We start from the raw sequence: 25618 nt of genomic DNA on the forward strand, positions 1-25618 counted from the left end.
CAAAAATTTCAACTTCTTCCTTATCTTCTTTGTAACGCTTTTCTCAAAAGCACCCTGTCAAACTCAACTAAAACAAAATGTAATATGCAGAGCTGTCACATGAAATGTGATGAAAAGAACGATGTCGATGGTTTGTCGAACACAGAGACTCAATGTGTGTGCTGTGGCGGCTGAGCGCTGCTAGGCACTATGTTATGTCAGTACCGCATCGGATAACAACACACGAAAACTCACTGTCGGACTGGCATGTTTTATACTTGCTTCGGACTAAATATTAATGCGAACGTAATAAAAAAAATAATATTAGACTGCTTGAATAATGCTAGCTTCGTGGAGTGATGTAACCTACGAATGGTATAGCTCTGGAAAAATGTATTATATGTATGCGGTCTTTTTTTACAGCGAAGTGTTTCTAGCAACTATATTACGACAAAATGTAAAATATTTCCACATAAATAATAATGAACTATTGTGAGACCCATGCACGTTGTTGAAATTACAACTCCATTTTTGCATGCTATAATTAAGTTGCAAACATTTAAAAAGTTATCAGTGGATATAATCCTGCCACTTTTCCTTAGGTGATCAGCTAAATCATGTACCATTCGTTTGCCTTGAATTATTTCTCTTCATTCAGCAGATTTTCCTCTACACAATTGTGCATTTATGAGACAACTGATCTCAGAATCTACAGCAGCCACACTTTTATCCTGCACTGTCCAGGTTTTGAAGGAGTGAACGCTTTGAAGGGACACCGTCCTCTGAAAGTACGTAGTGCTCATCAACTGCAATATAAGACCCAAGGATATAAAACGAAACACACATCAATGAACATTTCAGACACAGCAGTATAGGTTCAGCTTTTGATCCAGAGACTGCTTTATCATCGCACTGGAGGCGCATCAGAATGTCACGAAATCTTGAAAAGCTCGCTGTGGTTCGAAAAATGGATAATCCATACTCATATTATCGAAATTCACTCAAAGGTGTTCCACGTTCCTTGTGTAAACCAACTATTACTAGCAGAGAAATGAATGCTTTTAGTTCTGTAGAGTCAAGTTCAAACCGGCGTTAAAGACATGGGTGTAGAATTTTTCTTTGCATGATTACTGGTATGCGTACTGTTGCGCTGTGCATTTAGTTAAAGATAAAGAGTCTGAGACAATGTTCCCTTGTCTTCATTTGTGGTCTAAGGTGACGTGGAATTTGTAGTGGACTGACCCGACAGCCAATCCACTAGGACGGGTAGCCGAAAAGCACGCGTTTAAGCTCACGCAGGCTGGCGTGAGGTCTGGAAAATGACAAGGAATTATAGTAGCCAAAAATAGTACATAGCTTCTGGAATACTTAACTTTAATTCATAATTGGTGAACATCGGTCTGACGGTACAGGCATCCATAGATAAATAACAAATGTGAGTGGCGCCTTGCTAGGTCGTAGCAAATGACGTAGCTGAAGGCTATGCTAACTATCGTCTCGGCAAATGAGAGCGTATTTGTCAGTGTAGCTTCGCTAGCAAAGTCGTCTGTACAACTGGGGCGAGTGCTAGGACGTCTCTCTAGACCTGCCGTGTGGCGGCGCTCGGTCTGCAATCACTGACAGTGGCGACACGCGGGTCCGACGTATACTAGCGGACTGCGGCCGATTTAAAGGCTACCACCTAGCAAGTGTGGTGTCTGGCGGTGACACCACAGAATTTGTTTAGTTTCAGGTGTTGTACTCCTGGAAGCCTGCTTGCCCACATCAGGTAGAGATGGGGGATCCGCTCTTGAACTAATTCATAGAGTTGAATCTTTCAAAGGAGTGAACAATCAGTGATTCAGAAAAAAAGAACGGTAGCTCCAAACGTTTCCCACGGCAGAGAGAGAGAGAGAGAGAGAGATGGAGCATATCAGCAGCGCCTCTGCTGGTCAGAGCACAGTGCACGCCACACAACACAGCCAGCGCCGGCCTCTGCCCTGCTTCTACCTTGGCTGCCTGCATTGTGCAGTGCCCCATTGGATTTTGTGTTTCACATATGCCGTGCCGTCTCTGTGCGTCGTCTGCCGCCTGCAGTGTCTGGCGCAGCGTAACTTCGCATCGCACTCTGTCGGCGATCGTTTCAGTCGCATGTCCTGCCCTCTGGGCAGTTGATGCGAGCAACAGGACAGAGAGCCACCTAGCGGATAACATAGGAACTACTTGCAACAACCTGCTCGCAAGGGAACGGACGATTTGTCTCGGAGCGGGTGAGTTCACTGCTCCCCCCCACCCTCGGAACTCGCCCGCTCAACGCTCGCCCCACCGTCTCGACTCTAGCCAGAGCGTTGAGAAAAGCGACTCAGGTGTCACTCTGGTCTCTGCGATCTCAGCTCACGCAGTAATACAGCTCGCGGCTCGACCTGCTCGACTCAGCGCCTCTGCATCGGAGTTCGTCTCTACTGGATATTGTTCTTCGTAGTAATACCGCTATGTATATTACATTATTATGTTATGTATACATCAATTGTTTTTATTTTATTTTTCTTTGTTTAAACTGATTACATTAGGTTCCTGACGACTCCTCTTACTATAGGATTTTTATTATGGACACTCGAATTTACGCTTTAATTACGAGCGAACCGATAAACGTATCGTAAAATGTGATACACCAATATTTTCCTTGTTTTATTCTGCGTAAGGCTATAGGCAGCACTTTCGTTTAACAGTCAAATTTATATTTTTTTTTCTTATTCTGGTACGGATTTTGCGATTTTAGGCGTCTTCGGAAGGAAACGTTCACTTTAAAAATATATGGCTTGCGATGTATTTGTATGAGGTTAATGAAATTTTAATACATTATAGCCAAATATATTGTTAATGTAAATCTCAAGTTACAACATTTTCTGATCACCCAAAAAACCACGATAGTGCAAAATAAATCAATAATCAAAAACTTTGTCATATCGTGGAAATTTCAATAAACAATACAAAATTCTTACTCATTATCTGTGTTACTTCAAAATAGGATCAAATAAGATCAAAATACAGGTATAGTACTGGAATAAACCAAGTTTAAAGGGCAATGTGCCTTCCATTTATTTTCTATTGTAAATGAGTGGTGAGTCATGAAAAAGAGCTAATTCATTTCAGGGAGTGAACAGTTCTGATCCAATCTCTGAAAAGAACAGTTTTGCCCATCTCTAACATCAGGTGGTACTATATCATGTTATCTGTCCACTTCTAGATAGAAGAATAGATGTACTAGCTTCCTGAATACCATTATCATCTTCTTAGCATTCATTTACATCCACCTCATCTCTGACCTGTATATTTCTCCTGTCACATCTACATCATCATCACTCTCATTGTAATTTTCAAAAATCGGTTCATCATTACTATCACTCTTATGTATATCTGCTAAAACCTGCTTGTTGTCGTAGCCCCTTTCAAAGAGCACATCATGATCCGTTACGAATAAAATATAATACCACGCCTTCCTTCAAGAAAATGCAATTCCTAAGAATGAATTGGTTACAACCACGCAGCTGTATGTATTTTCTACGAATGGGTTACAACAATAGACATACAAATGTTGAAGAAGAGGTGCATTGTTCCCAAGTTTGTATTTCTTTAATAAAGTTGAATTACAACATTGAAAATCATGTATTATATCTTGGGTATATACTTGCATGCTCTCTGACCCCACTGGAAAAATTTTAAATTATTACGTTACAAATCGTGATACAACCATAAATATTTTGCCTATTTATAATAAAAAGTAAAGAGACAATGAGAGAAGAAGTGCTGTGTGCTCTTCTGAGAACAGTAGAGTCCATCTAAATTAGTGGCGATGTTCATGATTTCCTTTGTGAATTAATGAGAACTGATTTTAAACTGTTGTAATTGTATTGTGGACTACTCGAAATCTAGTGGTGAACTGCAATAGGATGTATTGTGGACTGCTGGAAATGTATTATGAGGTTTCATGTCTTTTCCATGAGTCCGCAGAATGCCGTACCGATGGCGGAGAGATCATTGTAATATTCTTGTAGATGATTGTACTTCACACAGTACTGGGACGTTTTTTGGTGCTGTCATGAACCTGTTCTAATTTTTTTGTCTATGGTCCAACTAACTAACAATAGTTTCCAGGGACAGTAATTAGTAAACTAAATTGTAGTGTGATGGTAATACCAACAAAGTGTACTTCAAAAACTTTATTGCTACAGCAGCATCTTTGTACTGGCATTGCGTCCAGCAAATAGTGTGCAGTGTTTGGTGCAGGTATCAAGAGGGAGTCGCTTCCTCCTTTTTCTTGAGGTTCCAGGGCTGCGTCTCAGCAGAGCCAAAGAAGATAAACACGAGACCGCTCACCAGGTACAGTCCAGACCCGATGAAGAAGATGATTTGCCACTGCTGTAAGGTACTCTGCAACAAAATAAAACGTACATGTGGTTACACCAAACACTCAGTGTTACAGGATAAAATTTTAGAATCGTTATGCAGAATTTGGTAAAGCGGAAGTGGGAATCAGTTTGTCGTCTTCGGTGTGCTGTTGGCCCAGAACTGTTATGGATTCTGGTCAAGTCAACTGTGACAAAGAACGACGACTTCACTGTCACAATTTCACGACTATATTTATACTCCGAAAGCCATCTTAAAGTGTGTGGTGAAATATTCTGCTAGTACCACCACCCTTTCCTAGGGAGGGTAGTGTGTGCAAAGAGTGGCTGTTGGTAAAGTTCCGTACGAACTCTTATTTCCCTGATTACCTTGTGGTCATTTTGTGAGATGTGTGTGAAAGGATGTAATATAATACGTTGTGCAACTGTTCCTGAAATATGCACTGTACATACACTCACTGACGAAAGAACCGACAAGACATGGTCAGATGCCAACATAATTCATACACATAGGCGCCATTGGTGGGTATGTAAATAATAAGAGTTGCAATTCTCGGAAGCTGGTAGGCCGGCTGGCAAATTGTATTAGTGTTATTCTAGTTTAGTGTTGTTACCAGGGCCGAGCGGTTCTAGGCGCTTCAGTCTGGAACCGCGCGACCGTTACGGTCGCAGGTTCGACTCCTGCCTCGGGCATGGATGTGTGTGATGTCCTTACGTTAGTTAGGTTTAAGTAGTTCTAAGTTCTAGGGGACAGATGACCTCAGATGTTAAGTCCCATAGTGCTCAGAGCCATTTGTTGTTACCAGGCTTGAGGTGATATATAAGGGCCATAAACCATGTCATATATTTAGTGGGGGCAGTAAAGGACACAGAAATGCTACGTACTCGTGTAAGACACCATCATCAGCACATGACATAGTTTGAAAGCGGCCTCGCTCTAGGTCTCCATCTGTTCAGCTGTCAAATCGTGAAGAATCTAAACGTATGGGGTATTCCGATGTGGCAGCTGCCTAACACTGGACTGCATGGGAAGGTGAGGGCACGAATACGTGTCATCAAGGTTCCTATCGATCTCGCCTGACAGTTCGTAGTAATAGACGGCAAATCATCGAGTAAAACTGAAGTGATATCAGGTGTTCCCCAGGGAAACGTCCTGGGACCTCTGCTGTTCCTGATCTATCTTTTCCACGGCCGAAAAGACTCCAGACCTGTTCCCATCAGAACACATGTGGGACCGGCTAGGACGTCAAATCTGTCTCAGTGCCAGCATCCAGGACATTAAGGATCATTTACAGCAGTTTGGGGCCAGCTTGCCTGAGGAGATGATACAATGGCTTTATGGTACGCTTCCCAGCCAAATCAGTATATGTTTCCAGACCTAAAATCTTTCACCGTCACACTTATAAGTGGGTCTACCCTGCCAAGTTCCTGTAAATTGTACTCGATATTGTAATCAATGAAAATAGCATCATCTACATCTACATCTACATCTACATCTACATCTACATCTACATCTACATTTACATCTACATCTACATGCCTACTCCGCAATTCACATTTAAGTGCTTGGCAGAGGGTTCATCGAACCACAATCATACTATCTCTCTACCATTCCACTCCCGAACAGCGCGCGGGAAAAACGAACATCTAAACCTTTCTGTTCGAGCTCTTATTTCTCTTATTTTATTGTGATGATCATTCCTATCTATGTAGGCTGGGCTCAACAAAATATTTTCGCATTCGGAAGAGAAAGTTGGTGACTGAAACTTCGTAAATAGATCTCGCCGCGACGAAAAACGTCTTTGCTTTAATGACTTCCATCCCAGCTCGCGTATCATATCTGCCACACTCTCTCCCCTATTACGTGATAATACAAAACGAGCTGCCCTTTTTTGCACCCTTTCGATGTCCTCCGTCAATCCCACCTGGTAAGGATCCCACACCGCGCAGCAATATTCTAACAGAGGACGAACGAGTGTAGTGTAAGCTGTCTCTTTAGTAGACTTGTTGCATCTTCTAAGTGTCCTGCCAATGAAACGCAACCTTTGGCTCGCCTTCCCCACAATATTATCTATGTGGTCTTTCCAACTGAAGTTGTTCGTAATTTTAACACCCAGGTACTTAGTTGAATTGACAGACTTGAGAATTGTACTATTTATCGAGTAATCGAATTTCAACGGATTTCTTTTGGAACTCATGTGGATCACCTCACACTTTTCGTTATTTAGCGTCAACTGCCACCTGCCACACCACACAGCAATCTTTTCTAAATCGCTTTGCAACTGATACTGGTCTTCGGATGACCTTACTAGACGGTAAATTACAACATCATCTGCGAAAAACCTAAGAGAACTGCTCAGATTGTCACCCAGGTCATTTATATAGATCAGGAACAGAAGAGGTCCCAGGACGCTTCCTTGGGGAACACCTGATACCACTTCAGTTTTACTCGGTGATTTGCCGTCTATTACTACGAACTGCGACCTTCCTGACACGAAATCACGAATCCAGTCGCACAACTGAGACGATACCCCATAGGCCCACAGCTTAATTAGAAGTCGCTTGTGAGGAACGGTGTCAAAAGCTTTGCGGAAATCTAGAAATACGGAATCAACTTGAGATCCCCTGTCGATAGCGGCCATTACTTCGTGCGAATAAAGAGCTAGCTGCGTTGCACAAGAACGATGTTTTCTGAAACCATGCTGATTACGTATCAATAGATCGTTCCCTTCGAGGTGATTCATAATGTTTGAATACAGTATATGCTCCAAAACCCTACTGCAAACCGACGTCAATGATATAGGTCTGTAGTTCGATGGATTACTCCTACTACCCTTCTTAAACACTGGTGCGACCTGCGCAATTTTCCAATCTGTAGGTACAGATCTATAGGTGAGCGAGCGGTTGTATATGATTGCTAAGTAGGGAGCCATTGTATCAGCGTAATCTGAAAGGAACCTAAGCGGTATACAATCTGGACCTGAAGACTTGCCCGTATCAAGCGATTTGAGTTGCTTCGCAACCCCTAAGGTATCTACTTCTAAGAAACTCATGCTAGCAGCTGTTCGTGTTTCAAATTCTGGAATATTCCATTCGTCTTCCCTGGTGAAGGAATTTCGGGTAACTGCGTTTAATAACTTCGCTTTAGCGGCACAGTCGTCGGTAACAGTGCCATCGGCACTGCGCAGCGAAGGTATGGACTGCGTCTTACCGCTTGTGTACTTTACATACGACCAGAATTTCTTCGGTTTTTCTACCAAATCACTTATCCTCTCAACCCGTGAAGCTTCATTTTGTTTCCTCCTTCCCTTCCGAGTACTTCAATCTTTTTTTCAGGCAGCGTATTTCAGTAATAACCTTCTCTGTGAATCACGATGCCTCTCGTGTAGCGTCTGCCACTGAAGCATCTCCATAAGGCTTTCGCGCCGACTAAACGGTCCTGTGACGAAACGCGCCACTTTTCGTTGGAATGTGACGAGAATGCTCTATAATTGGTCGAAAATGTGTTTTGTAACCACATCTTATGTGGATGATCTATATCATTTTTCAACATTCTTCGGAATACGCCTCATATTTACATTCTGGTTCAGCCGCCAGTCGCTGCACCAATCTTTGCACTTTCTAGGTCTTCCTGTATTCCGCTAGAGTCTCCTTGCGCTGCAACCTTTCTATGGGCAATAGTATTGTCTGTTAGTTAGCTTACAGTCTTATCCACGAAATCATTAAGATGTATTTACAAATAATAATGGCCCTATCTCAGTTTCCTGGTGTCATCCCAGAACTACTATTACGTCTGTCGATTTTGCTCCGCTAAGAGAGACGCATTGAGTTACAGCTGCGAGGAAGCCGTGAATACAATCACAAATCTGGACTCACCAACCCCTATTTTGTTCACTAAACGATTCTGTGAAACTGTGTCGATTGCCCTCCTGAATTCAAAGAATACAGCGTGAACATTGGCGCTCCGGATCACATGGACGAAGAGATTGAGTTGGGTATCGCATGATCTCTGTCTGCAGATTCCATGTTTCTGTACAAGGGGGATTTTATCCATGACGGCCATACCAGTCGTATCCATTGGAAGCTAAGCACCAGCAGACACAACTCGACAACCAAGAAGACTTCATCAGTATCCACCATTGAGTTTGAATGGCGCCTGTTTACTTAGCACTGTCCGCCCCCTTTGCTGATTGGTCAGCGCGTCTGACCTTTCCAGTGGGTCCGGGTTCGATCTCCAGGCGGGCCGGAGATTTTCTCCTCTCAGGGACTGGATGCTGTGTTGTCCTCGTCATCATCTCATCATCATCGACCGCTAGTGGCCCAGTGTGGCGTCAGCTGAAAAGACTTGGAACTCGCTGGCCGAACTTCCGGCCATCAGTACCATACGATAATTTCATTTCATGTGTGTGTGAATTTCTAAGAGACCAAACTGCTGAGGTCATCGGTCCCTAGATATACACACTATTTAAATTAACTTATACTAAGAATAACACACATACCCATGTCCGAGGGTGGACTTGAACCTCCGCCGGGAGGGGCCGTAATTTCATTTGACTTAGCAGTTTCATTTCCTCACAGTATATTTTGCCTGTTTGTGAATGATGACACTTATGTTCGCAGTACTGTATGACATTTCGCGCTATCCGGTTTCATCGAGCTATATAGCACAGTGGTCTGCGCAACGGACTCGCATTCTGGAGTCAACGGTTCATAACGATGTCTGACCATCCAAGATTTAGATTGTCCCTCATTTCCATAAATCGCTCCAGGCAAATTCCGAGATGGTTCCTTTGTTTGTGCTTCATCTCTAATGACCATGCTGAGTGGTCAGCGCGACAAAATGTCAGTCCTAAAGGCCCGGGTTCGATTCCCGGTTGAGTAAGAGATTTTCTCCGCTCAGGAATTGGGTGTTGTGTTGTCCTACTCATCATCATTTCATCCCCATGGACGCGCAAGTCGCCGAAGTGGCGTCAAATCGAAAGACTTGCACCCGGCGAACAGTCTACCTGACGGAAGGCCCTAGTCACGCAACATTTATTTATTTACCGCGCTGTTGTTGAGACTTTAACTGTAATTTCCCTTCCTTCTTTTTTTAACTAATTTAGATCCATCAGGATACCAGCTCTTTGGCAACCTCTTTGTTTGATCACTGTGACAAATTTCGGTCTTTGATGGGTCCGTTTGCTCTCGGCCAGTATTACCCGTTAGCAGGTGTTGGGATATGTGGTCCCTCTTTTTGAAAGTAGTATGCCACTCTTCTTGATAACCTGCTATTTGGACATAGTACCGGAAGCCGAAGAGTCACTTTGTGCTGTGTTTCTGATGTTGAGAAGGAAGCTGCGTTTGTGTGGTGGAGGCACACTCTGTTGAGCAGTGTCGTATTCATGATCTATGGAACAAGTACTAATCTAATCTAATCTAATCTAATTACAATGCATAAAGATTCGGGTGAGACGGACTCAAGATATTTACTGTGACGAAGATTAGTTTTGCGTGGCGAGGTTAGTTAGCGAATGTCCACTTGTCTTATCCGCGAGTAGATAACAGATAGTGTGCTTCCGCGAAGTAATGGGCGCTCATAGGTTGCTATAGTGAACTATTTGGAAGCTGGTTATTGCATCATATATTGCTTTATTTCACTTCGAACTACTGGAAATTCCAAGATGTTCATCTGTCTTGAAGTTTAAAGATTAGTTTTGCAACGAATCAGCATCTCGTGTTTCAGACAATGTTGCTTTGGTTTGTAAAATTAAATGTTGAAGTCGTGTGTTGAAATATTCCCACGGGGGTATAAAGTTTATTTTTGTGTTCATTCATAATTTACTGTTTGTTAAATTCACGTCTCACGATTTTATTTCACCGAGAACGGTACGACTACTTATCTTTAATCTACTTAAAAGAGCCATGATGGCTCGCCGCTATTTTGATGTCTTTTATAAATTAACGACCTGTGTCAAAGACAGTTAGATAAGCAGACATTAGGCTATTGAGCCGCGGCTGAGAAATAAGAATTATCTCCGTGCTAGTTTGGTTTCAGGTGCTAAGAAAAGGAAAGTCGTTGTGTGTTGGATTGCTGACGGCTGCCAAGGGCCATTGTGCTGCTTTGCCAAGTACAATGTTATGTACGAAGGTCAAGATTTCTGAATGATTTTTCTACTAAATAACTGTTTTCAGCGTTGTGAATTTATGTCCGTACGAACGAGGAAACTGTCTCATTGCACAACTGGACTCTACAAGCAGAAGGCTCACACACGTTTAAAGTAACCTGTTCCATTGTCGAACCAGTGCCCTCATATGCTGCCTACAAATATTTGAGATGCAAGCCTTCATTTCCCTTCGTTGAGCGTAATTTACGTAAGTGCGTGCTGAGTGACTATTTTCTACGTTGAAACTTCCTGACAGATTCACTCTGTGTGCCGTACTGGGACTCGAAATCAGGACCTTTGCCTTTCGTGGGTAAATGCTCTATCGATTTAGACTGAGTGAAGTTTGAAACGTAGTAGATGAGGAAATGGGGGGAGTAAAGCTGCGCTGACTGGTCGTGAGTTGTGCTTGGGCAGTTTTATGTGTTCTGCAGTCCATATTTTATTATGACAGCATAGGGATGACACATTGTTTAAACGTAATTACAGATAATGGCAAGGACATTCCAAGAATTAAGATATGCCTTCATTTACTTTTCTTAAAACATATTTATTAGTTTAATGACCAAGCGGATATGTTGTGCAGGGCCTGAATATTTGATAATAGACCTTGTGGTACATCTTTTGAGGTCCTGATTATACAAAAAGCATATGGGTGAACGGTTTTATTTTGTCTGTAAAAGTTCTATCACCCACTAGCTGTATCTCTATCCTAAAATGTAAGTAAATGTTTTAAATAACTAAACAAAAAAGTTAACTCACTCGGTAGAGCACTTTGCCGCGAAGACAAAGTTCCCGAGTTCGAGTCTCGGTCCAGCACGCAGTTTTAATCTGCCAGAAAGTTTCATATCGACGCACACTCCGCTGCAGAGTGAAAAATTAATCGTATTTTCTATTTAATTCGCGAGTCAGTTTCTTCTATTGGGCATTATAGATGTACATCCAACATGTCATTAAACTATTAGGGCTTATTTGTCGCTTGCTTTGAGAGTAGTCTACGTTTCTTCATAAACCACACCCACCTACCCACCCACAACACGCATTTGGGGAGGATGCCATTTCAACTCTCATTCAGACGTGGGGTTTCCTAGGTTCCCAAAACCGCTAAAGGTGAATGGAGGGATGGTTTCTTTGAGTATGGCGCTGCTCATTCTCTTCCCCAACCAGTTTTTGCGCTTCGTCTCTAACGACCACATATCGACGAGACGTTAAATCCTAATATTTCTTCATTCCTTCAGAGCTAATTTTAATCTTTGTGGTGACAGAAGTGTTCATAACCTCTATATGACTGATAAAGGAAGGAGAGATTCCCGATTTCCACACTGCGCGCAACTGCCTCGTGAAATCTCTGCGTACCGTGTATTTATGTACGAGGGTTGAATGAAAAGTAATGCCTCCGCCTTCGTTAATTGGGTTTGGATGGGAATATTTTAATAAATCAAACGCAGAAATAATCCTTAGAATGTGATCTTCAATTACCAATATTCACTTTTCCACATAACCACCAGCCAGTTGGATACATTTCTGCCAACGATGACAAGTTTTCTGAAGCCGACACTCTGTTTCCGCCACCACAGTCTCACAGTTCTCTCAACGTCTTCATCAGAAGCATAATGATGTCCCCACAGATCGTTTTTCATTATCGGGAACAGATGGAAGTCTGAAACGTCACAGCCTACTTACAAGTCAGATGGTGCTGAATCTGGACTGTATGGAGGATGCCGTGGTTGCTGTCACAGGAAGTCCAACTCTTTCTTTGTCACGCAGGTCAGATGTTCCTGCCTCAACATCTTTAAACTTGCTCGCTCAACGACGCACAGTACTCACATCAACACAATCACCATAAACTGCTTTCATTCTCTGATGAATCTTCTTTGGGGTGACACCTTCTGCCGTCAAGAATTCAATGACTGCACATTGCTTAAATCGCATTAACCGACCGTCTGTGCAGGGTTCCATACTTTACACTGTAACAACACAACCGTTCAGTGGTAAGGCTTCCCCCCAACTGGAGCTGTAGAGAAGAGGCTACGGAACAAGCCAGTACCTGCCGCATACCAATGCTGCCAACTGTTGAAGAGTTACGAAGGTAGAGGCATTGCTTTTCAGTCTATGCATCTTGTTTTATGTTTACTAAATTGGCGCTAGAACCATTCAACATGGTATTGGCACCCTGTACTCTGCACACCCTGGAAAAGTAGCGGGACCTATACACAGATACTAAGAGACGCTCACGATGAACTTGCTTTAATACCACAAATTGATAAGAGATGCATTGGTAACACTGGACATTTATTACGTTAATCATGTTGGTGCACGGCTCTAAACGTAGGGGAACTACAGGAACCACCCAAACGAGGTAGGAAAACAGGAAAATTCTTCTCAGATGACATAGAGGACGCCACCCGTATTTTCCAATAAAATTACTGGCGTATTAGAAGTGCTTTTTAGAACACCATTATTCGACCAATTACAGGGCTGAGGAGGAGGAAGATGAGGAGAACTAGGGAGAGGTGGAGGAGGACAAGAAGGGCAAGAGGAAGAAGTTATCTCCCAGGGTTAGACGTTAATTGACGGGCCTGGCGACAGGTTACGTAGATGTGGCAGTAAACTATGATGCCTGGTAAATTACGATACACTTGACGTGTGGGTTAAGTCAGAAAATCATTTGAAAATACACTACTAAATTACGATACAACGTCCAGCTGCCTCAATTTCTAGGCGTACATATGGTTAGCCATCGATTAGCCATCGACAAAGCCTTATGCATCAGAATGAGAATTATAGAGAATACAAACGACTGCTGTTTACAAGGTACTTGGTGCCTGAGGGCCCAACCACACGCCACATAGTACCGTCCTGCGGGCTGCCGTCCCGCAGACGCCTGCAGCAGACGCAGCTCAACATATAGAGATGGGCAAAACTGTTATTTTCAGAGATTGGATCAGAACTGTTCACTCCCTGAAATGAATTAGCTCTTTTTCATGACTCACCACTCATTTACAATAGAAAATAAATGGAAGGCACATTGCCCTTTAAACTTCGTTTATTCCAGTACTATCCTGTATTTTGATCTTATTTGATCCTATTTTGAAGTAACACAGATAATGAGTAAGAATTTTGTATTGTTTATTGAAATTTCCACGATATGACAAAGTTCTTGATTATTGATTTATTTTGCACTATCGTGGTTTTTTGGGTGATCAGAAAATGTTGTAACTTGAGATTTACATTAACAATATATTTGGCTATAATGTATTAAAATTTCATTAACCTCATACAAATACATCGCAAACCATATATTTTTAAAGTGAACGTTTCCTTCCGAAGACGCCTAAAATCGCAAAATCTGTACCAGAATAAGAAAAAAATATATAAATTTGACTGTAAAACGAAAGTGCTGCATATAGCCTTACGCAGAATAAAACAAGGAAAATATTGGTGTATCACATTTTATGATACGTTTATCGGTTCGCTCGTAATTAAAGCGTAAATTCGAGTGTCCATAATAAAAATCCTATAGTAAGAGGAGTCATCAGGAACCTAATCTAATCAGTTTAAACAAATAAAAATAAAATAAAAACAATTGATGTATACATAACATAATAATGTAATATACATAGCGGTATTACTACGAAGAACAATATCCAGTGGGGACGAACTCCGATGCAGAGGCGCTGAGTCGAGCAGGTCGAGCCGCGAGCTGTGTTACTGCATGAGCTGAGACCACAGAGACCAGAGTGACACCTGAGTCGCTTTGCTCAACGCTCTGGCTAGAGTCGAGACGGTGGGGTGAGCGTTGAGCGGGCGAGTTCCGTGGGTGGGGGGAGCAGTGAACTCAACCGCTCCGAGACAAATCGTCCGTTCCCTTGTGAGCAGGTTTTTGCAAGTAGTTCCTATGTTATCCGCTAGGTGGCTCTCTGTCCTGTTGCTCGCATCAACTGCCCAGAGGGCAGGACGTGCGACTGAAACGATCGCCGACAGAGCGCAATGTGAAGTTAAGCTGCGCCAGACACTGCACACGGCAGACGACGCACAGAGACGGCACGGCATATGTGAAACACAAAATCCAATGGGGCACTGCACAATGCAGGCAGCCAAGGTAGAAGCAGGGTAGAGGCCGGCGCTGGCTGTGTTGTGTGGCGTGCACTGTGCTCTGACCAGCAGAGGCGCTGCTGATATGCTCTGTCTCTCTCTCTCTCTCTGCCGTGGGAAACGTTTGGAGCTACCGTTCTTTTTTTCTGAATCACTGATTGTTCACTCCTTTGAAAGATGCAACTCTATGAATTAGTTCAAGAACGGATCCCCCATCCCTATCAACATACCTGCGACATCCACTGCAGGAACGAGGGCGCCACGATCACCAGACACAGCCGGCACTAGCCCGCCTCCGCGCACCACGTGCCTCCGACCAAACTTTATTGTATCTATACTCAGGGCGGCCTTTGAGAGGTGGCATGCCTTTACGATGCACACAGTGACTTGCCCCCTCTCATATTTTTATCTTACTCTGAGTAATTCGATTTGGGGAAGTATAGCCAAGTATGGTCATTACAAGGCTAGTATTGAGAACTCAGAAGATATGAATATCTTCCTCTCTAATTGCATGTGGTGAAAAGTTGCTATTCCTTCACACGCAGACTTCCCACGCAGCGTTTCTCGTCACCCGGTTGATCTGGTGAAAGGCGGGTTCCGCTGAACTTGAAAGGGTTATGCCGACGGGTATGAGTGGGCCGATTGCTGTCCAGACGCCGACATTGTCATAAGAGCGGGGACGACACGCCCACAGGGGCCTGAAGGAGCGGCTGGGGTTAGAGATTCCATTACTTCGCAGAAACTTAGTGAAAACGCTTTCTGACGGGCTACGAGCGAGGCGTGGGAATGACTTGTGTTCCCAGTCTTGGCTGGCAAATTCCCAGCGTTTCCTGCAAAATCATAACTGTGATTGGCTTGCTCAGGGGATAGCTCCGTGACGTAGCAAAATCGGCGCAGAAATTGGCGCCAAGAACCTCCATTGGTGGAATGGTAGTGCTTCGGCAATAGAGTGGAATTTTCCGCCGGTTTTCGAGCTGCTGATTGGCACGTTTAACCACGGCCACTGTCGTGGGGGCGGTAATGTTCTGCGTTCGGCTTGTACAGGTGCTCTTGGTTGTGTCGGCTCTCGCCTTTCGGTCGGGGTAGGTTACAAGACTGAGCTCTCCCTGCTCTGGACAGCCTGCCTTCCGCTGGCTATCTAATATACTTTCATTTCATTGTAACTGTTTGACAAAGTTGCAGAAGTTTCGAATTCAACGTAACTTTCCGAGTACAGTTGGATACAAGCAGCCTATGTTGTCTGTCTTGAGCAGTTCTGGCTACAGTTGTCTGTATCGGAGTTACTGCGTGACTTCGCTTGTTAAAATCAATCACTGTACTGTCAGTGATTGTGTGGCGAGCCTTCTTCGTCTTCCTCAGAGGCGCATTTGTATTGCTAGGAAGTCTTTAGTCTGGAACAACCAGACCAGGATAATTAGTTGTAGAAGCAACCAACCATCGCCTCCGGTACGCTACATCGTGCCCTTGCAGTTAAGAAGACAGCCTTTTAATGTATGTCCGCAGCACCGGAAGATTAGGGAGTTTTGCTATGTGATAAGCAGACTGTGGTGTCACCGCCAGACACCACACTTGCTAGGTGGTAGCTTAAATCGGCCGCGGTCCATTAGTACATGTCGGACCCGCGTGTCGCCGCCATCAGTACTTGCAGACCTAGCGCCACCACATGGCAGGTCTAGAAAGACGGACTAGCACTCGCGCCAGTTGTACGGACGACATTGCTAGCGACTAGACGTACGAGGCCTTCCTCTCATTTGCCGAGAGACAGTTAGAATAGCCTTCAGCTAAGCACATGACTACGACCTAGCAAGGCGCCATTAGCCTTACCTACTTTGAGAGTTATAGTATAAATGTCTCAAGAAGAACGCTGTATTCATCAGAGAATAAAAGTTAAGTATAAAGCAACTACGTACTTTTCTTGCTACCATTCAATAGTTATCCTGTTTCAGACTTCACGCCCGTCTGCATTAGTTAGCGTGCCTTTCGGCTACCTCAGAGTGGTGTGGCTGTCTTGCTACGCCACAACAGTTTGGCGACGAGTTAAAGGGTTTTGTTCTTTCTAATTGCTTGCATTTACTTGTGTCATGGCTTCGCCACAATCTCCAGATGTACTGTCCGAATTTTATCGCTTGCAGAATCAGCAGACGCAGGCGTTATTGGATGCCCTTGGACAGCTAGTCCAGGGTCAACGTGCGCTGCGAAACGATGCGGCCGCCGCCGCTTCCTCACAGCTACCGCAGCCACAACATGCAGTTGCACCGCCGTTTCGCCAGTTCGATTCCACTCAAGAATCTTGGGCGGAATATTCCCGACAGCTGGATTTTCATCTGGCAGCCTACAGAATTCAAGGTAACGAGCGGCAGCCTCACTTATTGTCTTGTGTCGGCGTGCAAACGTACCGTGTGATAGTGACATTGTTTCCCCGACGCGACGTAGCTACTCTGTCCTACGAAGAAATTGTGTCGGCTTTAGATGCCTATTTCAAAGAAACAGTTAATGTGGTTGCAAAAAGGTATACGTTCTTTCGTACAAAACGTACGGCCGGTCAAACTAATCGGGAGTGGGTTGCAACTTTGCAAGGCCTTACTAGGGACTGCGCATTTGAATGTGACTGTGGCCTTCCTTATTCAGATACAATGGTGCGTGATGCAATAGCACAGAACGTTTCTGATGTTCGCATAAGAGAACAGATTTTGAAACTAGTTAATCCCTCCCTTCAACAAGTGATAGACATATTGGATAGGCAAGACACACTTGACTGTGCTCAGGAATCTTTTGAAACTTCGCCAGCAGTGTGTAACATTACCCGGCCCGCTGGACGCGCTGCGCGGCCCGGTAACCTGCCCTCGCGCACTTCGACGCAGCTGCCGCCGCGCTCTAAACCAGGTGTGCCTCGCCAGCACACAAATGCAGTGCTGAAATCATGCCCGCGGTGTGCAACTAGACATTCGCGTGCGAATTGCCCGTCACGCCAAGCTATTTGCTTTTTCTGCAATAGGAACGGACATGTTCAAAGTGTTTGCCAGAAAAAGCTCAGATCAGACAATCACAACCGTTCCAGGCCCTTTGCTTCGCGCCGGAATCGAACCACGGACACTCAGGCTCGGGAACATTCGCCCATGGACATTCATGTAGTTAATGCCACTCCGCCCAGTGTTCCTCTCTCTAATAGTGACTGTGTTCGTCCCACAAAAAGTGTGCGTCGACGTCGACGGCAATCCCGTCACGTCGCAAGTGATTCTGTACCAGTGTCTGTTCACGTTGCACAAAACAGTCGCTCTTGTCGTCAGCAGGACAATAAACTTTTTGTAGATTTGGACTTTGCCGGACAAGTGATACCATTCCAGCTCGATACCGGAGCTGCAGTTTCATTGCTCAATCACGCCACGTACAAACAACTGGGCGCACCGCCGTTGCGTGCCGCAAAAGTTCAGCTCACTAGTTATTCAGGACAGCATATCCCTGTGTTAGGACAGTGCAGCCTTCTTGCAACATACAAGGGACAAACAAAACTTGTGTCGTTTTACGTTCTTCGTTCTTCTGCTGCAGTGAACTTGTTTGGTTTAGATTTATTTCAATTGTTTAACTTGTCTATTGTGAATCAGGTTCTCTCAGTGAACCAGACTGTGCCTTCAGCCAGTGTTTCTAGTCTATGTGAGGAATTTGCAGACATTTTTGCACCGGGCCTTGGTTGCGCTAAGAACTATGAAGCACATTTGGAACTAAAAGTCAACGCGCAACCGAAATTTTTCAGAGCGCGCAATGTTCCCCACGCATTGCGTGATGAGGTCGCAAGAACATTAAAAGATTTAGAATCGCAAGGTGTCATTGAACGTGTGCAGGCTTCTCTCTGGGCCTCACCCTTAGTGATTTTGCAAAAACCTTCCGGCAAATTGAGACTTTGCGTGGACTTCAAAGCAACAGTGAATCCACAACTAGTGACTGCTACTTTTCCTTTGCCCCGCCCGGAAGATCTTTTTGACAAACTGTGCCCGGGAAAATATTTTTCAAAGTTGGACCTAGCAGATGCGTACTTGCAAATACCGGTGGACGAAGAATCCCAGCGCGTATTGGTGGTTAACACGCATCTTGGACTATACAGATTCAAAAGACTGCCATTCAGGTGTGCATCCGCCCCTGCATTGTTTCAGCAATATTTACAAACTATTTGTGCGTCGGTCCCTACTGCAGCTAACTATCTGGACGATATAGTGATCTCAGGAAAGACAGAAGCAGACCATTTACAAAATCTCAGAACACTATTTCAGGTCTTGCGACAGAATGGTCTTCGCTTGCGGAAGGACAAATGTGTGTTTTTTGCTCGTGACTTGCCGTATCTGGGACATGTCATAAATGCCCAAGGCATCCATCCGAGTCCAGAGCACCTCAGTGCCATACAGGACTTGCCTGCACCACAAACTTTGAAGCAGCTACAGAGTGTGTTGGGAAAAATTAATTATTATCATCGCTTTCTGCGCAATGCCTCTTCCATTTCAGCTCCGCTTCATCGCTTACGCCGTAAAGGTGTTCCGTTCGTCTGGTCGACGGAATGCGAACGCGCCTTTCGCCAATTGAAATCGGCGTTGCTTTCAAATACTTGCCTTACGCCATTCGATCCCCAGAAACCCCTTTTGTTGATGGTAGATGCATCAGATTTCGGGATCGGTGCTGTGCTTGCGCACAAAGATGGTTCGCATGATCGCCCTATTGCCTTTGCGTCCAAATTGCTCTCGTCAGCGCAAAGAAATTATTCCCAGATAGAGAAAGAAGCTTTGGCTCTCGTGTTTGGTGTTACAAAGTTTCACGATTTCTTGTATGGTCGTCACTTTACCATCATCACAGACCACAAACCTTTGACATCGCTTTTTCATCCGAACAAGCCTGCACCGCGCAAAAATTCATTCGCTGGTCTATTTTCCTCTCGCAGTACCGCTACGATATCTTGTATCGGTCCACTGCTCAGCACGGAAACGCAGATGCGTTGTCCCGTTTGCCTGTTGCTGAGGATAAAGCATTCGATTCTTCCGAACTTGCTTGCATGTTCATTGATGCGGACACTGATGACGTGGTCGAATCGTTTCCGATTGATTTTCGTCGTGTAGCTACAGCCACAGCTGCAGACCCTGTCCTTGCTACCGTTTTGCGTTTTGTTACTACGCAATGGCCCTTGTCGAAGTCACGGTTCGAGGATCCGATGGTTCGCCGATTTTTTGCTCACAAGGAGAGACTTTTTGTACGACGTGGTGTTTTGTTGTTGCGTTCTGATAATGATCAGTCTAGGGTCGTGGTCCCACGTTCGTTACAGTCATCTGTCTTAAAGCTTCTCCACCAAGGACATTGGGGTATAGTGCGTACGAAACAACTTGCTCGTCAGCACTGTACTTGGTTCGGAATAGATGCTGCGATTACGAATATGTGCTCTTCTTGCATGGCGTGTGCCGAACAACAATCCGCACCGCCGCGGAAATTCTTTGCTTGGCCGAAAGCCGCTTCCCCTTGGCAACGCTTACACATAGATTTTGCTGGTCCATTCTGGAATGCTCGATGGTTGGTTGTTGTCGATTCCTTCAGTAATTTTCCTTTTGTTGTCCGGATGTCTTCCACGACGTCCTCTGCCACCATCCAAGCGTTGTCTGCTATCTTTTGCATTGAAGGTCTTCCGCAGACTATTGTTTCTGACAATGGCCCACAATTCATGTCCGCAGAATTTCAGTCATTCTGCAAGGCCAATGGTATTCAACATCTGACATCCGCGCCGTTTTCGCCTCAGTCAAACGGTGCCGCTGAACGCTTGGTCCGGACTTTCAAGTCACAGATGTTGAAGTTGAAAGAGTCGCATTCTCGGGAGGACGCGTTGTTGCTCTTTTTGTCTTCGTATCGCTCTCAGCCCCGCGATGGTCGCTCGCCGGCTGAGTTGCTTCATGGTCGTCCTCATCGGACCTTGATGTCTTTGCTGCATCCGCCGCATCAGGTTCCTGTGCAGCGGCAGACTCCTGCTTTTGCTCCTGGCGACGCTGTATTCTATCGTACCTATCGCGGTTCACGGCGTTGGCTTGCAGGGCGCATTCTTCGCTGCCTCGGCCGCGCGATGTATTTGGTTATGGGGGCCTCTGGTGAGGTGCGTCGGCATCTCAATCAGCTGCGCCTCTGTCGTCGCCTGGGTTCTGCCGCTCCCCGTCTGCTTTCAGCGACGGAGCCGTCCGGTCAGCGCCCTGGGGACCCAGCTACTGGCTCGCCTCATCCCCAGGTGTTACCGACGATGCCTTCCATTCTGCCCCATGGCGTCGCGCCGCCGTCGCCGCCGCAGCCGCCGATGCCGCAGCCCGCAGCGGACGCTTCGCTGCGGCCGCCAACCGCCTCCCTGGGTCACGCGCCACCGATCGCTTCCCGTGACCAGCTGTCCTCCGCCATGGAACACTTGCCCTCTCCGGACCACTTGGCGTCATCGCGCGTCGGATGCCCCGACGCAATGGAGGTCGAGCCTTCGGCCCCTCCTGTCTCATTACGGGCGCATACGCCGCATGTTGACGTGCACCCTGGAGTAGGTTTCCAGGCGTTTCCTAGCTCCCCTCGGACCGAATGGCCGGGTGCGGGTGGCACAGCCTCGCCTGTTGTTAGGCTCCCCACCTCATCGCATACGTCAACATGGGGCCCTCCCCACGGCGGGCGGAAGCCTTATAACACGACCGTTCGACGATTTGCGGGGGAGGAATGTGGTGTCACCGCCAGACACCACACTTGCTAGGTGGTAGCTTAAATCGGCCGCGGTCCATTAGTACATGTCGGACCCGCGTGTCGCCGCCATCAGTACTTGCAGACCTAGCGCCACCACATGGCAGGTCTAGAAAGACGGACTAGCACTCGCGCCAGTTGTACGGACGACATTGCTAGCGACTAGACGTACGAGGCCTTCCTCTCATTTGCCGAGAGACAGTTAGAATAGCCTTCAGCTAAGCACATGACTACGACCTAGCAAGGCGCCATTAGCCTTACCTACTTTGAGAGTTATAGTATAAATGTCTCAAGAAGAACGCTGTATTCATCAGAGAATAAAAGTTAAGTATAAAGCAACTACGTACTTTTCTTGCTACCATTCAATAGTTATCCTGTTTCAGACTTCACGCCCGTCTGCATTAGTTAGCGTGCCTTTCGGCTACCTCAGAGTGGTGTGGCTGTCTTGCTACGCCACAACACAGACCTCAGCAGAGCGTGCCTGTTCCCATCTTTTCTAACATGGTTCTGTCTTGGGTGTTCATTGTCTGAGTTCTCACTACTGTAGCAGCAATTATTGTTGGGTTGGCTGGGTGTTTCTCTTCAAATCTGAGTTGCAAGGAATTGGTTCTCCCTAACCACTTGGTCATAAACGTCACAAGCTAGTTTATGGACAACTTCACCTTCACAGTATTTATTTGAGTATCCAATTTCACGTATTGAAAATGTTTCATGTGTTTTGTTTATTATTTTGAGTTTATTCATAATAAATCAAATTGTTATTTTGGACAGAACTTTCATTCCGTAGATCGGTAGAGCAACACTTTCATTTCTCACTACGTTAATGAAACTTTCCTTTATCAAATTAATTTCCATCAATTTAAATTATTGCAGGTGCCAAACTCTTTTCTACTCCACTTGCATGGTCGATTACAGTCAGTTCGAGTTTCTTCTTAATCTATGTGCAACACCAAAAGTCGGAGTTAGAAAAGGGAGGCTTAGAGCATCATTTCCATATGAAGATTTTAGAAGAATTTAGTGTTAAATACACTGCTAGCCCCGGCGCCTCTCACATTTATAGGACCGCAGCCTGCTGCCTTCCACCAGCCTGAAGCGGACCGCGAAGCTGAGTGCAAATCCGAGTGCCGTAGGACGAGCCTCCTGTATCGCGCATCAGGATCTAGACTACGCTAGCCCAGCCACCGACTGCGGCCGGGAGCAGTGAAACCTATTTCGGGGGATTGTGTGCTTTGTCTGGCAACTTACTGGTACTGTGTTGCGTGAGACATTTCTTCTAATAGATCAGCGTGATCCGTTACATCCCTTTAATTGAGATATCTGTTTTCTGTTCATGTTTTCTTCTCTGTTTTCTTATAGAAATAAGCTTCTGTTGTTCATTGATACCTGGGTAGCTTCTTGTGTTTTGCATGCACCATCCCATAACGGGATAGTTTAAGAAGAATATAAGGCACTTCTGGACTGTCAAGTCAGGAAACGTCAGACTGGCTTCCTGACACCACCTGACCCACGGCGCATGTGGGACGCACGATATGTAGAATGCCCTCTTCCCCTCGTGTGCCATACGCTTTCCTTAATCATCAATAAGTTAACCTTTCCTGTGAGTGTAATAAAATGATTTTTGAATACGTTATGCAAAAACTAATTACGCTCCCTGTTCGATCTAAACTGAGCGCTTACAAGCATAGTGGTCTCGCAGGAAGAACGCCAGAAAAACAAAAAGATATAACTGTTAATTTCACGTTGCTAAAATTCACAAAACTGTGAGGTAAAGTTTACAGAAACGGCTAAGTTGGTAGCGTAAAACAGTGAGAGGATATTCTACACCTTGTATACATTAGTGATTAAAATGCAAGTTTGTAACAGTGGACTACTGCAGCTTGTTGGATAAACGATTACCTTTCCCATGTTCTATACAAATACGAGGGTTGGAACTTTAATAGTGGCAACTATTTATTTAAAGCTTGTACAAAATATATACGTGTTTCAAAGTTTTACTGATCTTCAAAGTAGTCACCAGCATTGTGTATAAGCCGTTGCCAGCGATGTGGAAGTCGTAGGATACTCTTAGCAGTGCCAGTTATGTTGACAGCTCGAGTGAGCGGTCTATTGCCCGACGAATTTGTAGCAGTTCTGATGCGAATGCCGTGAAGTGTTTCCTTCAGTTTAGAAATCGAGTTGAATTCACGAGGGCTTAAGTCAGGGGAGTGCAGTCGTTGGTATAGCACTTAGCAGCCCCAAACAAATCAGTAACAGCTAACACTGTACGTGCTTGAGCATTGTCCTGCAAAATGATGGTCAGGTCCTACAGAAAGTGTCATCACCTGTGCCTCTATGCTGCTCATTTTTGGAACACAACCTACGACCAGCTTAGAGACAGAAGTGATGACACTTTTGGAGGACCTGACCATCATTTTGCTGGACAATGCTCAAGCACGTACAGTGCAAGCTGTTACTGATTTGTTTGACTGATGGGGCTGCTAAGTGCTATACCACCTACTGCACTCCCATGACTTAAGCCCTCGTGAGTTCAACTCGATTTCTAAACTGAAGGAAACACTTCATGCCATTCGCTTCAGAACTGCTACAAATTCGTCGGGCAATAGACCGCTCACTCGAACTGTCAATACAACTGGCACTGCTGAGTATCCTACGACTTCCAAATCGCTGGCAATGGGTTATACACAATGCTGGTGACTACTTTGAAGGTCAATAATACTTTGAAACACGTATCTATTTTGTACAAGCTGTAAAAAATAGTTGCCACAATTAAAGTTCCAACCCTCGTATAATAATCTTGAGTAACGGCAAATATACCTGAGCGGGATCGGATGCAGCCGAGAACAGACGAACTGTAAGCTAGTACTAGCTCTGTGTGTATGCCGCGGCCTGAGGCAGGGAGGCCCAAGATGAGACACACTTCCTCCAGCTGCTGTTAAAGTTGCGAGCGGAGTACGGGAAGAACGACTCGATGGAAGCCTGTATGCAGACTGCAATCTCTCTAAGCTTACCATCAAGGTCTTTCCGCGAAATTTGTGTAGGAGAAAGCGTTAGGTCGATCGAGTCTTCTACAAATGACAGCTCTCGGAATTTTAATAGTGAGCCACTCAGTGATCCACAGGATAAGACGTGTATAAAAATATCGAAACACCAGAAACACCATACGTTGCCGTGCCTAATAAGGCGTAGGAAAACCGTCCGTATTCTGAAGAGCTTACGCTCTTCTCGGAATGGATATATAAAGGTCCTGTATGGTTTTCAGAGGAGTCTTATACCATTATTCTGCAAAATAGTGTATTTCTGGATTTCGGGAAGGCTTTGGACACTGTAGCACACAAGCGGCTTGTAATGAAATTGCGTGCTTATAGAATATCGTCTCAGTTATGTGACTGGATTTGTGATTTCCTGTCAGAGAGGTCACAGTTCGTAGTAATTGACGGAAAGTCATTGAGTACAACGGAAGTGATTTCTGACGTTCCCCAATGTAGTGTTATAGGCCCTTAGCTGTTCCGCATCTATACAAACTATTTGAGAAACAATCTCAGCAGCCGTCTTAGGTTGTTTGCAGATGACGCTGTCGTTTATCGACTAATAAAGTCATCAGAAGACAAAAAAAATTGCAGAACGATTTAGAAAAATATGAGAACGGTTCGAAAATTGTCAATTGACCCTAAATAACGAAAAATGTGAGGTCATCCACATGAGTGCTAGAAGGAGTTCGTTAAACTTCGGTTACACGATAAATCAGTCTAATCTAAAAGCCGTAAATTCAACTAAATACCTAGGTATTACAATTACGAACAACTTAAATTGGAAGGAACACATAGAGAATGTTGTGAGGAAGGCTAACCAAAGACTGCGTTTTACTGGGAGGACACATAGAAAATGTAACAGATCTACTAAGGAGACTGCCTACATTACGCTTGTCCGTGCTCCTTTAGAATACTGCTGCGCGATATGGGATCCTTACCAGATAGGATTGACGGAGTACATCGAAAAAGGTCAAAGAAGGGCAGCACGTTTTGTATTATCGCGAAATATGGGAAAGAGTGTCACGAAAATGATACAGGATTTTGGCTGGACATCATTAAAAGAAAGGCGTTTTTCGTTGCGACGGTATCTTCTCACGAAATTCCAATCATCAACTTTCTCCTCCGAATGCGAAAATATTTTGTTGACACCGACCTACATAGGGAGAAACGATCACCACGATAAAATAAGGGAAATCAGAACTCGTACGGAAAGATTTAAGTGTTCGTTCTTTTTTGCGCGTGCTATACGTTATTGGAA

The 25618-nt window shown here is 44.8% G+C and overlaps 1 protein-coding gene across 1 annotated transcript in view; it reads right to left on the minus strand.

Annotated features, from left to right (window-relative positions):
* Nucleotides 1-4163: 4163 nt before the first annotated feature.
* LOC126092490 (putative inorganic phosphate cotransporter) overlaps nucleotides 4164-25618 on the minus strand; it is a 398407-nt gene continuing 376952 nt past the window's right edge. Inside the window, exon 12 of the mRNA XM_049908107.1 lies at nucleotides 4164-4389. Within this exon, the coding sequence (XP_049764064.1) occupies nucleotides 4249-4389 (141 nt within the window). The 3' untranslated portion in view covers nucleotides 4164-4248. The remainder of the gene's footprint in view (nucleotides 4390-25618) is intronic.

This window comes from Schistocerca cancellata, chromosome 7 (assembly GCF_023864275.1).
Source record: "Schistocerca cancellata isolate TAMUIC-IGC-003103 chromosome 7, iqSchCanc2.1, whole genome shotgun sequence".
NCBI lineage: Eukaryota > Metazoa > Arthropoda > Insecta > Orthoptera > Acrididae > Schistocerca > Schistocerca cancellata.